The sequence below is a fragment of the Necator americanus genome, chromosome III, assembly GCF_031761385.1.
Source record: "Necator americanus strain Aroian chromosome III, whole genome shotgun sequence".
NCBI lineage: Eukaryota > Metazoa > Nematoda > Chromadorea > Rhabditida > Ancylostomatidae > Necator > Necator americanus.
The window spans coordinates 39,206,214-39,218,359 of NC_087373.1; the positions used below are offsets into that span (position 1 = coordinate 39,206,214).

At 37.9% G+C, this 12,146-nt stretch overlaps 3 protein-coding genes across 4 annotated transcripts; 2 read left to right on the top strand and 1 right to left on the bottom strand.

Annotated features, from left to right (window-relative positions):
* RB195_012350 (uncharacterized protein) lies at nucleotides 1-3,432 on the top strand (the record flags this gene model as incomplete). The annotated part of the gene is made up of 9 exons (XM_064194162.1): nucleotides 1-195; nucleotides 730-904; nucleotides 962-1,062; nucleotides 1,214-1,300; nucleotides 1,361-1,465; nucleotides 1,543-1,611; nucleotides 2,668-2,751; nucleotides 2,871-3,057; nucleotides 3,314-3,432. The coding sequence occupies 9 exons, from the start codon at nucleotides 1-3 to the stop codon at nucleotides 3,430-3,432; spliced, it is 1,122 nt and encodes a 373-aa protein (XP_064051745.1).
* Nucleotides 3,433-3,740: 308 nt separating this feature from the next.
* RB195_012351 (uncharacterized protein) lies at nucleotides 3,741-4,268 on the top strand (the record flags this gene model as incomplete). Its single annotated transcript, XM_013446637.2, has 3 exons — nucleotides 3,741-3,788; nucleotides 3,851-4,002; nucleotides 4,232-4,268. 3 exons carry the CDS (start codon nucleotides 3,741-3,743, stop codon nucleotides 4,266-4,268), a joined length of 237 nt encoding a protein of 78 aa, XP_013302091.2.
* A 713-nt stretch (nucleotides 4,269-4,981) lies between these two features.
* RB195_012352 (uncharacterized protein) lies at nucleotides 4,982-10,392 on the bottom strand (the record flags this gene model as incomplete). Of its 2 annotated transcripts, XM_064194164.1 has the most annotated exons (18): nucleotides 4,982-5,067; nucleotides 5,421-5,598; nucleotides 5,676-5,789; nucleotides 6,507-6,662; nucleotides 6,720-6,884; nucleotides 7,542-7,642; nucleotides 7,710-7,802; nucleotides 7,874-7,994; nucleotides 8,051-8,199; nucleotides 8,633-8,757; nucleotides 8,826-8,929; nucleotides 8,999-9,082; nucleotides 9,507-9,614; nucleotides 9,672-9,786; nucleotides 9,866-9,957; nucleotides 10,018-10,114; nucleotides 10,181-10,232; nucleotides 10,299-10,392. In XM_064194164.1, the coding sequence occupies 18 exons, from the start codon at nucleotides 10,390-10,392 to the stop codon at nucleotides 4,982-4,984; spliced, it is 2,034 nt and encodes a 677-aa protein (XP_064051746.1). The 2 variants fall into 2 exon arrangements, with proteins under 2 accessions (XP_064051746.1, XP_064051747.1); XM_064194163.1 differs by having other exon boundaries at nucleotides 10,181-10,392.
* Between the last annotated feature and the right edge of the window lie 1,754 nt (nucleotides 10,393-12,146).

The window sequence follows — 12,146 nt, forward strand, 5'->3', positions numbered from 1 at the left end:
ATGATTAACCAGTTCTGCCCGTTAGCCCGAACAGGGCTATCGGGGCTCGCTGCCAGTTCGGTGTGCACTGTTCAGCGAGCCTTAGTGCATCATCACATGGAACGACACGATCTCGCACGATTTCTGGGAATTACACGGTCGAATAAAGCCAGATCCAACAGGAACACCCATGTGAATGAGAAAATGTTTCGAAAGGTAGCTTTTCATCTTTTTTTTCCACAATTCTTGAGTTATTTATCTTTTTTTTGTGAGCTTTTATACCGTCGAGTAAAGTCAAATGCTTTTGATTCCCTGAAAACTTTTATTTTCTTTTTATTTTTTTTTGTGTTGTTTTTTGAGATACTGTTTTTACTGTTACAATGTAATTGACCGATACATTTTTCTTGCAAGTGGATTGGCTTATATGCCTAATCTGCTAGTTTCAACGACAAATAAGCTCGATTATGACTTCGAATGCGAAGTTTGTGAACAATTTTGAATAGAAGTGGTAGCTTTGGTTCCACACAGATTTGCTGGGATATTCATGATAACCTACATAAAAAATCCCAGCATATCTTATCATACTTAGAAGGTGTCATCGTGATAATTATTTTGTAAAAGGGGCTTCTCTCCGTTAATTATTATTAGGACTGTCTTACATTTAGTGTTTTGAGCGACTTTTGTTGGAAAGTATTTGTATTTCTTGAATAAAAAAAGCATTGTTCGATGAGTAAATTTAGCCTTTTCTAGTTACGTGGCCGAAAAACGGTAGTAATAGATCTTCCTGACGACGAAGAACAGCGTCGTCATGAAAAACTATCGCCCAATGAACTAAGGGTTGAGTTGCTCAAAAAAGGAATAAACCCTTACAAGGAGGTTCAACCACGTTCCTGGCAGGAGGCGCAGATCACTATACAGTCATTTTGTAAGTGCATTTGACTTTCGTTCGTTTCAGTAGAGAATTTTATGTTTGCATTTTTAGATGCTGTTGTTGATCCTTTTGTAACGCCTGAACCAGGTGAGACATTGCCTTTTTTCGGTGCGGGAGTGGATGGGTTAAAGATGAAAGGAGAAGAGTTAAAAGTAAGTATGTTTTGTTAGATCTTTTTTTGTATTTCTTGTTTTTATTTCTTTTGGAGAACATGATAAGAAAAGATGAAAATACGAAGGTAATGTTCTCTTCAGAATTTTTCCTTCAAAAAACATTCATTGAGCTAATTAACCTTTCTTTTAGCAACGAGCGCTACATCGGTACCATAACTGGCGGAACGGCACGAACAGAATCCGAAAGAAAGAGGGATTTGAGAAGTTTGATGCAAAGGTATTCCAGCATGTGATTCATAATTGTTTTTATGAGTTAAGCGTTTCTTCATTTCTTCAGACATTTGGTCCTACGGCTGACTTAATTTACGAAGAAGCTCACAAGGCTCTCATGAAAAGAGATAAGCCAACGTTACACAAATTCATAACAGAACATGCATTTAAGGTAGGATTGATACGTACACGTCTGCCTTTCTTATGATTGCTTTTATCCTAGTTATCTTTTAGAGTTTCTTGTTTTAGAAAATGTGGCCTGATGTTGAGAATGGTTCAGTTGTATGGGAGCTTGTGGAGAGACTGGAACCAAGTAGTGTTAGTTAGTTAGTACTACTTTAGAGCTTTAGTGATTTTATTAGTTCTTCTATTGATTAGATCTGGAGACGTATCATATTAGTTTAGAAAGACAGGCAACTAAGAACTATCACGATAAAAGGACCGTAAGGAAAAAAGTGGTGTTCTCGCTACATACAATTGAGCATTGATGAAATTCTCTTTTGAGCTCACGGTGAAATAATGAAAATTTTTCGCGTCAGTTTCCAGTTGCTTAAGAATAGATATTTGTCCACTTTTTTGTTTGTTTTTTTTTTACAATTTTTTTTTGTCAGTACTTTCCTCCACAGTTTTGAAAATTCCGGGGTTTTTTTTCGAAGTTGGGTAGAAATAGGAACTTGGATATTATCTTTCTTATAATAATTTTAATTGTTTGGTCATTCTCTAAGGGCTCTGTCATGTACTTCAACCAGCTTTATTCTTAATTCTTCATTTTGATACAGTCAGTCAAACTTAATATTCTTCACAGGCACAATGTGAACCTTTTTCACTTTTTCTAATCTTTCCCTTCGTAATCAAAGTCAAAAAGGCGCACCTTTTAAACAAAAACGATCACGTGAATTCTCGTGATCGTTAATTTCCTTGCTGGGGCAAACTTTTGCGAAAGAGAAGAAACATTAGAATGGCACCTAAACGATGAACGAGTGTTGTTAGGTTTAGATGACTAGTTTTATAGGAAGAGCTCATAAGAAGAAATACATTCGAACGAATTCAACTGGAAAAGGGTTGCTCTACAAAATGGTAGAATTTCTTTTCTGACCTCAAAGTTTTTTTTGGAACTTAGGTGAACAAAGATAGCGCAATTGACATTTCCATCTGTTATTCAATCCACTTAAAACTGATTCACATCGACTATATCCCGAGCCATTAGACATTATTCAAGATCACACACTTCACGCCCCAACATAAATTAGATTTCTTCTATAGTTTACGGTTGATGATTATCTATCTAGTATCTATCTAGTCCATGATTTAATATCTCAATGACTTCTTGTTTGCTTTTTACTGTGATATTTTGCTTTACAAAAGCGGTTATAGGTGGTTTCTATTCGATGTGGCGACCAGCCTTATAAATCTGGAAATGATATCGCTCAACTAACAGTTCGGATGCACACAAAACAAGTAAGTATATGTTTGTTTACGTTTTCATCACTAATTTTATTTCTTTTTTCTCCCCACAACTAGTTGGGGCCCGATTTCCCATTCCAAGTGTAGAGCTCTCTATGTCCCGTTCGTTTCAGAAATTGGCTGTATACGATCGCTTTGGCCATCTTATACTTGGCTCAGAGACAGATCCTCGAGAGGTGATTGAATACGTGGTGTTCGAGAATCATATCGCTGTTGTCGATGGCTCGTGGCGGCTACATGACAAGGTTTATCCGAAATGGGTCCAACCGAAGCAAGGCGTGGACATCACTTATACGTTAGGTACCGTCCCTTAACTTTCATGGATTTACTGATTTTCTTTAAGTTGCTGAGAAATTGTGCGCTTTAAACATCTCAGTAGTGCTTTTTTTGAAGGGTAGGTCGGGGTGCAGTTTAGAGAAGCATTTTAACAACCCTTATTATATTTGCATAATTATTGCATCATTATTCATTTTTATCACTGTTTTTTTCTCATTTTGACGTTCACGTGTCATTTATTCTGTAATTTTCTTTTTATAGAAATTCTTGCAAATTTAAGGAGATGGCAGTGGAGAGTCTAGACCAGATGAACCATCAAATCTTCCGCTACGAGTTGAAGAGATTGAACAACAACGAAGGAAGGAAGAAAAAAGCGGTAAAACGGCCGATGAAGAATGAATAAAAATTATTTCATAGTTTAGATTAGAGTTCATGTTATGATAGGTTTCTGAGTTAAACATATGTTGATTTGTTTGGTTTTTTTGCCTTCAAACTTGTATGGAAAATGTTCTGTTATTATTGAGTTTTTGAGATATTGCGAGTTCAAACATGCTAGATATTCTGATAAATAGCTTCACATCCTTACTTCATGAGTTGTTTTTGGATGGTTTAGGCCTCATACTTTTTGAGAGGGTTCCACTCTTTCCCCTCATTTTCATTTCGCTTTTAGTGGTTTTTTGTTCGAGGTATACGCTATTAACTAGAATATGTCCACTGGAATCACCATAACGAAAAAGGAGACGACCAAAGAGAAGGTGCTTGTCGGTTCAAAAATATTTTTAGCTATAAACACTGGAGCTACTTCACATATTTGCAGGCAAAGAAAACCATAGATGATGAAGAATTTGAAGAGTTCCCCGTACAAGAATGGGCGGAGAAAGCTGAGAATGGCGACGATGAGGAAATGAACGTGTGGGAGGACAATTGGGACGATGAAACACATGAAAGCGATTTCTCAAAGCAATTGAAGTGAGTGTTTGTCTTTTTTGCAAGATTTTTTTTCTCGAAGTATTCGTATTCTGTAGTTCTTGTTCGCAGTAAAACAACCTCAATGAGGGAATTTCCGGCTGAATTTAATTTTTATTAGTTCAAATCATTTTTAGTTCAATGTTATACTATACAGGGTGACTTTTAAATGAATGACGATTTCAAACTGCTGGGTTTCATTAGCTTTGAATTAGCAAATCTTGCTTTTCAGGGAAGAATTGATGAAGAGTGGTCATACTATTGCATAAACACCTCTTGATAATTGATCTGATGTGTACCTTACCTTTTTTGCGTATTTTGTTATTTATCGTTTTATCTGGATAAAATGGTCGGTTTGGTTCATGAGAACAATGGAAATTTATTATTTATTTGCTGTGCAAATAGATATGTACTATATCGATATGCTGCAAATGTTAGGGAAGAGAACGATTCTGTCGAATTGGCAACACTGTCCGAATTACTGTAGGTAATCACTGTAAGTAAACAAACAAAAAAATCTAGACGGAGAAGTCAACTCGACAAAATCAAATAATGAGGACATTAAGCTCCACAAGAAGTACCCGTTAGTAACGAGGAGACCAGGCAGCACATATGGGAATGCAACATAAAAGATATGAAAACAGGAATCTCCACAAACAGCAGACATTATGTCTGGAACTAGAAGGCAGAACCCATTGAAAATTCGAATAAGATCTCAAAAAAATGCAAAAAGATACACTATCATCAAGGATTAAGTTAATTGTTTTGGATCTGAAGACGCTAATCATTGATGTTTGAAAGGAAAAACCTGAAGAAAACAAGCTCGATATGCATTTTCCTGATATGTGACTATAATGGGAATTTGGTTAGGAAACAGTGAAACAAACAGATCAATTTCGAAAAACGAATCATCAGCTAGTTCCAATTAGTGAAACACCGAAAACTAGAACTGATACTGCTAGAAATTTCCTCGTCACAAAATTCACAAGGATGCCCTCGAACTTTTCCGACTTGTTGACGTTTCGGTTCGCGCATATTCTCGACTGAATCGACGAGCACCGGATGTTCCTGGAATGAAAACTGGGTTGAATCAATAAAAGAACAAAATTTGTGCAACATTAAAAGTTCCTCACTAAAAAAACATGGGAAGGGCATGGAAACCGAAATCTTGTATTTGTTTTTGTAAGAATTCTCATTTTGACTAGAAATAAAATCTTGAGAAAGTAGAATTTATAAATAGATAATACAAAAATGAGTAACTATAAGTATAGTTTAGAAAAAAAAAACCATGTTGTTCGGTATGTCTCGGAAAATTTTAATTTTTTTCACTTAAGACAAGAGTTTAGCAGGACTCAAGCAAGATTTTTTGTTTTCATAATTGATCTCTTAGTTTGATTGTAATAATAAGAGTAACTGCATACCGGGTTCGTCTCTGTATGGGGCAAGGACATTTGCTATAGCGTCGCCGACTTCACTGTCACCAGATCCACCGGGTACTTCCATTTTCTCGGCGCTAAGTTTTTGTGAGATACATTCATGAAAGTTCTGCATCTTTTCTTCCAGACGAGTTAATCGATCGATATAATGACTTCTCAACCCCTAAACCCATTTCGATAAAGGTTATCCTTCACATTGAAAGTTCAGACTGATTCAGCTCTGATTGACAAGAAACCCACCACTTCTGGATTACAACGCATACTGTCAAGCTCGGTCTGAACGACGTCCAGCAGTCGGTATAGCTCTTCCAGCGAGTAATCGTGTCCATTTTGGTCCAACGGATCGTGAGTGATCTGAATCGATCAAGTGATTGATTTGTGGCGGTTCTGGCAGAAACAGAAACACCAGGGAACAGAGCATAAAGGTGGTTAAATCCACTAAAGTCCACTAAAGGGTTCAGGAGTTGCTCAAATGAGTCGAAAAAACATATCAAACTGCTGAAATATTGCTAAAATGATACTGTAGCCTCCATGACTAAACACCTTCTGATCAATTAGTGAATATACATTCCCCTCCAAATCCCGAGGTATGAGGCAGGGCCATAATCGGATGGAAACTATCTGAATCCCAATGGTGCTGCGCTCGAAGCGGTGCTGTGTAGCCAACGGTCTACGATCGAGGCGGGACCGTCGCTTTCTGCAATCGGATTGCAGGGACGAGTAAGGTCCCACCGCGATAGCAAGCATTAGTCATACTGCGCTACTTTGCGCCTGATGCAGACGCGGACGCAACTGCGTCAGGCTTCAACGAGGTCACCTTACGGACAACCAGAGGTTCGATTAAAATCAGGGAAGAGGGAACGAAAGAAGCTTTAAAGGACGCAGTTCATCGCCAAATTACATTGGAGGACAATAAAAGCATAGGGAAAATCAAATGCTTCCAGGGAATTATTCGAATTTTCTTTAAAAAAAAAAACTTGTTTTACTTAAATAGCATCCAGCAATTCCATAATATTCTCCTGAATCATACGAGAAATTTGGGGAAACCATTATTTCTGTAACGAAATTTACCTTTAGGTTGAACGATGCGCTTCCGAACATCTCGCTTTCCATTTCGTTCTCGGTCCTCTCATGTCGTAAACAAGCCGGTACACCTGGGAGTACGGTAGTTTCCGGTAGTGAGAGTAGTCGAAGCGAGAGATGATCGAGAAGTAGTCGAGTTTCACGCTTAACCAACGAATCATGATCCATAGTAGCTGCGAATCAATAACTATCTACACTCACCTGAAAACTCTCTAGAACTCTTTCCGGATTCGGGAATGTTCTGCTGCAAAGCGATACGGTCATATCTATGCCGGTGTCGTGTTGAATGAAGACAAACGCTGCGCGAACCGTTGGTACAAGCGACGGGAAGATGAAAATGGTCTGGACGGCAGCGTTGGGGCTGATCTGAACGCACTGATGCTCAGTAACTGAGGAAAGAGTGGATTGGCGGGAAAATCCTAGTTGTAAGGGGCAAGTTGTGAAGATCACATATAAAAGCGCTGATCGCTGGCATCAAAAATCAATACACGATCAGATTAGAGAAAATGAATGAATGAATGAATGATTGAGTGAATGAATGATCGAAAGTGTGAATGAGTGAATAAACGAATATGTGAATGATTAAATAAATAAATGAACCTGTGAATGAATGGATGGATGAATGAGTGAACAAATAAATAAGTGAATAAATGTATAAATGAGTGATTGAATGAATGAATGGTCAAATGAATGAATGAATGCATGAATGAGTGAATAAACGTATATGTGAGTGAATGAATGAATGAATGAATAAATAAATAAATAAATAAATAAATGCAAATAAAAAAAATGAAGGAATGAGTAAGTAAATGAATCTGCGAACAAACGAATGTACAAATAGATAGATAAATAAGGTAATGAGTGAATGAATGAATGAATCGGTGAATGGATGAATGAATGACTGCATGAATCGCTAAAAATGTAAATTAATGAATAGGCGAAACGATGAACAAATGAATGAATGAACGAACGAATCGATAAACGAATGAGTGAAAAAAACAAACAAACGACGATCCAACTAACCCGATTCACGCTCGTCCTATAAAGGGCAAAATATACGGCATGTGATCGATAGACGACACGAAACGTAGATTTCGCCAAAGAAGCCGGAAGACAGTTACGAGCTGAAAATTTACACGTAATAGAACCTTCTAGAACTTTTTGGCTATCGATCGATTGTAAACCGCTGACCGATGCCCTGGACGATCGTGACCGCTCCGGACGTAGATCCTTCGATCGCTTTCGCGATATTTCGTTGCACGGCCCATAGACGAGGAATCGCTCCTGAGACGTGCAAAGAAGGAAAGCGACGTATTGATTAGTTCAAGATCATGACGGTGTTGTTGTTTACCTACCTTCTACACTTGTTGGTAATTGAAACGGAAGTAAACTCGTATCGCAACGATCCCCTATAGGTGGACATCCACGAGATGAACTAGGCGCTACACAACCAAGATCTGGAGGATGTAATATGCCCTGAACAGAAAGAACAACGTCTACAATATCGATTGATCCAAAGTGATCCCACCTACCTGCTCTCGGAAATGATTGCGTAATGCACCGGCGATAAGCGCAAGAAAAAGTTCCGACGAGGAGGATCGGAGAAGTTTTTCGGCTCGAAGAATCAGTTCCGGATGTTTGACGCTCATCCAACGTCGATGATGCGCGGCTGCGGAGGGTACTGAATAAGTAATCAATATGGATCGATACCGTTTGGTGTGATGGTGAAGTTGTTTGGGGTTCCTCCAATTAGTTCCCCAAGGCTAAATCCTCCTAGAAAACATGGATATTCATTGCTCCACATTCCTCTAAGGCAAAAACAGTTTGGAATGCCGCCAAGTCGCTAAGAGGAAAAGGAGGATCTCTTGAAGATTAGTCAGAAGACGGTAGTCGATGTAAAAATTAGTGCGTAACTTCAGAAAAAAACCGGTCATGGACTTCGCTTCTGCGATTTTTTTTTTTTAGTTTTCATTTTCTTTATCGACGAAAATTTTCGAATTTTTCTCCCATCTATGTGTCCATATATAGAAATTCCAGTCTTCCGCGCAAAAAATACCGTAGCACTAGCAAAAACACAATTTCAACGACGAGATCCCACAATCATACGTGCATACCATTTCTGCTGAGCAAACTTCGATCGCCAAGCGCTGGGCTCCTCGCATCCGACGCCGGATCATCCGGCGCTGAGTCCATGAGCACTGAGGATGAGCTCCGATGTGTCAGAACCTTTAAACGTCTCCTGAAAATCAATCAATAATTAGCAGTTGGATCAAACGGAGATGACGTCACTACCGATCGCATCCATACCGATTTCTTCCGGACACGTTATCTTTTGACTCCAGATACTTCCAAACCGGATGTTGTCCTCGTAGCGCTAATAGCAGAAGTGAAAATGGACCACCCATGACGAACTGAAGAAGCGGGGCAAATTCGTTTTATTGATTGCTATTGATTGATTGAGAAAAACTCGTCGAACTCACCTTAACACTCATACAAACAGCGGTTTGAGGGAAACAGCCGAAAATTTGTTGTTGCCAGCCACGCAACGGGGCGTAAGGTTCCATCTGGAAAAAAGCTCGGAAAATCCCCGTTAAATATTAGACTTTTAAGTTGTGAAAGATTTCTTCCTACATCATTACGCATAAATATCTTGGGTCCCATTCTCCAACGTCTTTCTTTTACTTTCAAAAGTACGGTTTTTACAGGGATTTGACTAACAGTTTATGATCAAAATGACTTCTCCATGAATCACATACCGGTTTTCAACGGTTTTCAAATTTTTCTCTTTTCTCAGGACAATGATTCATGTTTTCACATTTCTTCCACGAACAATAGGAATGAATCAGTTGAAATTTTGCAAAAAAATCAAGATTCGATAAATTTCTCCTAACCGAAAGTAATGGTATCGAATAAGAGAAGAAAATCACTTCAAAAATCAATAGATCAATCAATAGAGGGGTCAACAAATCAAAAATCAATAAATCAAACCTCGAATGATGCCCTCTCGTTCATCAACATACACAATAGACGTTGTACACAAACGTAAGCACAATCCGCTGCTGTTGACGTCAACACCAACGATGATGACGTCAACCTCTGCAGGAAAAGGATCGATTTTAGGGAAAAAAATCAATAAATCAATTTCACAAGCACCTTAAGTGAGTGCACAAATTCGGGGACTAACGAAAGCGTAGTTTTCTGCAACGGAAGCACGTTATCCTGTTGTTGTAGCGTCAGGAGATCGGCATCGGTCGCAACACGAAAATTACTGTAAAAGAAGAGTCGAACTAAAAACTTTGGACTAAAATCAGGAAGTAATCGATAAAATCGTCGTTTAAAGTGATCACCTATGATCCCACAATTTCCCTATATTAGCCGTAACATCGTTGTTCGCGTTCTCGAACAGATTCGATCGACTATCCACCAAAACCCGTTGAATCTGTGATCGATCAATAAATGAACTTTGTCCTAGTGTTGGAATAATAACGGTACGACTAACACTGTTATTTAGGTAGTCCAAATCGATAGCACCCGATACGACGATACCCGCCAAATCCGGATCGGTCCCAGATATTGGCCATTGATGTGTGCAACATCTTCAAGAAAAAAAAAAGATCACATGATTCCCCGTTGATGCGCAACTTTTGGGACACGACACTCACCCGTCCACGTATGACCACCGACGTGATTTCTTCTTAACGAATCCAATAATCCCTAGAGCAATGAAGACCGGTGTGCCCAAAATGATAACGAACACAAAGACTACGGTAGTGAGCAAACCGAGCAACTTCCGTAACATCACTGTTAACGGGAACGAGGATCGTTTCCGTATTATCGGAGGCGATCGATACGGATCACCTCCGGAAGGTGCCATAATGGGATGCTGCAAAACACGATGGGTGAATCAATCGATAACGAAATAACGGATTAACACGTGAAACACAAAATGAACGTTTAAAATCAACAGAAAAAAAACGTTTGCAGAAAAAAAAATTCGGAGAATAAGAGAAGAAAGACGGAAAATAAGACACAGAGAGGCAGAGAATTTTCAAATTCCCCCAAAGTGAAGGATGAGGAAAAGGAGTTTCTTGCGATTTTTCCGCTACAACGCTTTTGAACGATGATAGGTTCGCAAAATCATATTAAATTATATTGAGGTTAGTCATGGCGCGCGGACCCAGATCGTTTCTGGAATAGCGGAGGAGGTTATGAATAAGCGATCATTTATTACTTTGCGCCGAACTCTTTCCCGTTACAGTAAGACCTTATTGCTGTAATTAATAACGCTTAGAATAGACGATTCGAATTGAAACAACACCTTAAATGTCCATGAAGAATTCCAGGAAAGAAAAATAAATTGATTTACGATTGAGAGATGTGTAAGGTGTTTTCGTCAAAGATAACCTGAGAAGGAGAGGAGGAACGTAGGAAAAAAAGAGCCTAAAGCACGGAAAAATAAAATGAATAGAAAACTAGAAAATGAAAAAAAAAATGAAGAAAAATTACTATACTTTTCTAAAAAAGAATGGGTAAAAATCCAGAAAAAGAAAATAGAATAATATTTTTAAGAAGAAATGTAAGAAGCAAAAAATTAAAAATTAGTCACAGAGACGGATTTTAATGGTCTTTAATAAATATTTCTAATTCGATTGATTTTAATTGCATTTAATTCTAATATTATCTTATTTTTCATTTATTGACGTCTCACCATAATTTTCACCTTTTTTTTTCGAAAGAACGTCACCTCGTCAATTTTTCGTCAAAGTACGGACGTCAGAATTTTCATGCTTCTTTTTTTTTAAATATAGAATTGTTAGCGGATGTACATCGCTAATGTATGTCGAAATATTGAAAAGCAGAAAAAATTCCAGTGTGCAGAGGCGCGGAACCGAGGAAATAAAGGGAAATTTAGCGTAGAGATGATTAAATGTTGAGTTCAATTATTATTTTATAATTTATTATAAATTATTCTATTAAATGGTTAAATGTGTAACGATTATAACTAACAGTAACTGCACGAAGCGTAAACTCTCGCATAAAATCGCATTTGAAAAATTTGATGTCCGCCCGCAGCTGTAGGTCTCATCACGAAAAAGAAGTGGTTCCAGCTTGAATGCATACGGTAATAGATGCATAGAATTGAGAAACTGGTTCCAGATACATGAGAATTTCTTACCTTTCTTGCGGAAACTGCCAGTATTTATTTGCGGGACCTTTCCTATGCGGTCCCGTCCTCTATTTCTTTATCAGTCCTCTTCAGTTTCCAAAAATTAAAAAGGAAAAAGGAAAAAAAGGAAACTAATAGAGTTTTTAGATAAATTAACAGTGAGCTGAGGAAATCCTTCCTATAACGACAAGTGTTGACAAATATGACAATATAAAAAATATTGATCCATTGTTTTATTAAAATTTAATTTAACCTAACAATCAAATTTTTCTTTTTTAAATTCTTAGAAGCAATTTGATAGAATGTTATAAAACGTCTTAAAACAAAAATGTAAACAGAAAAAAGCAGAAAAAGCTCTACTGGATGAGGAAATTGAAGGGAAAAAAGTGGAAAGGTTATTTTTTTCCCTATTCTCCTTGAAACTTGACTAGTTTATCAAATATTTGAGGAAAAAACAATCC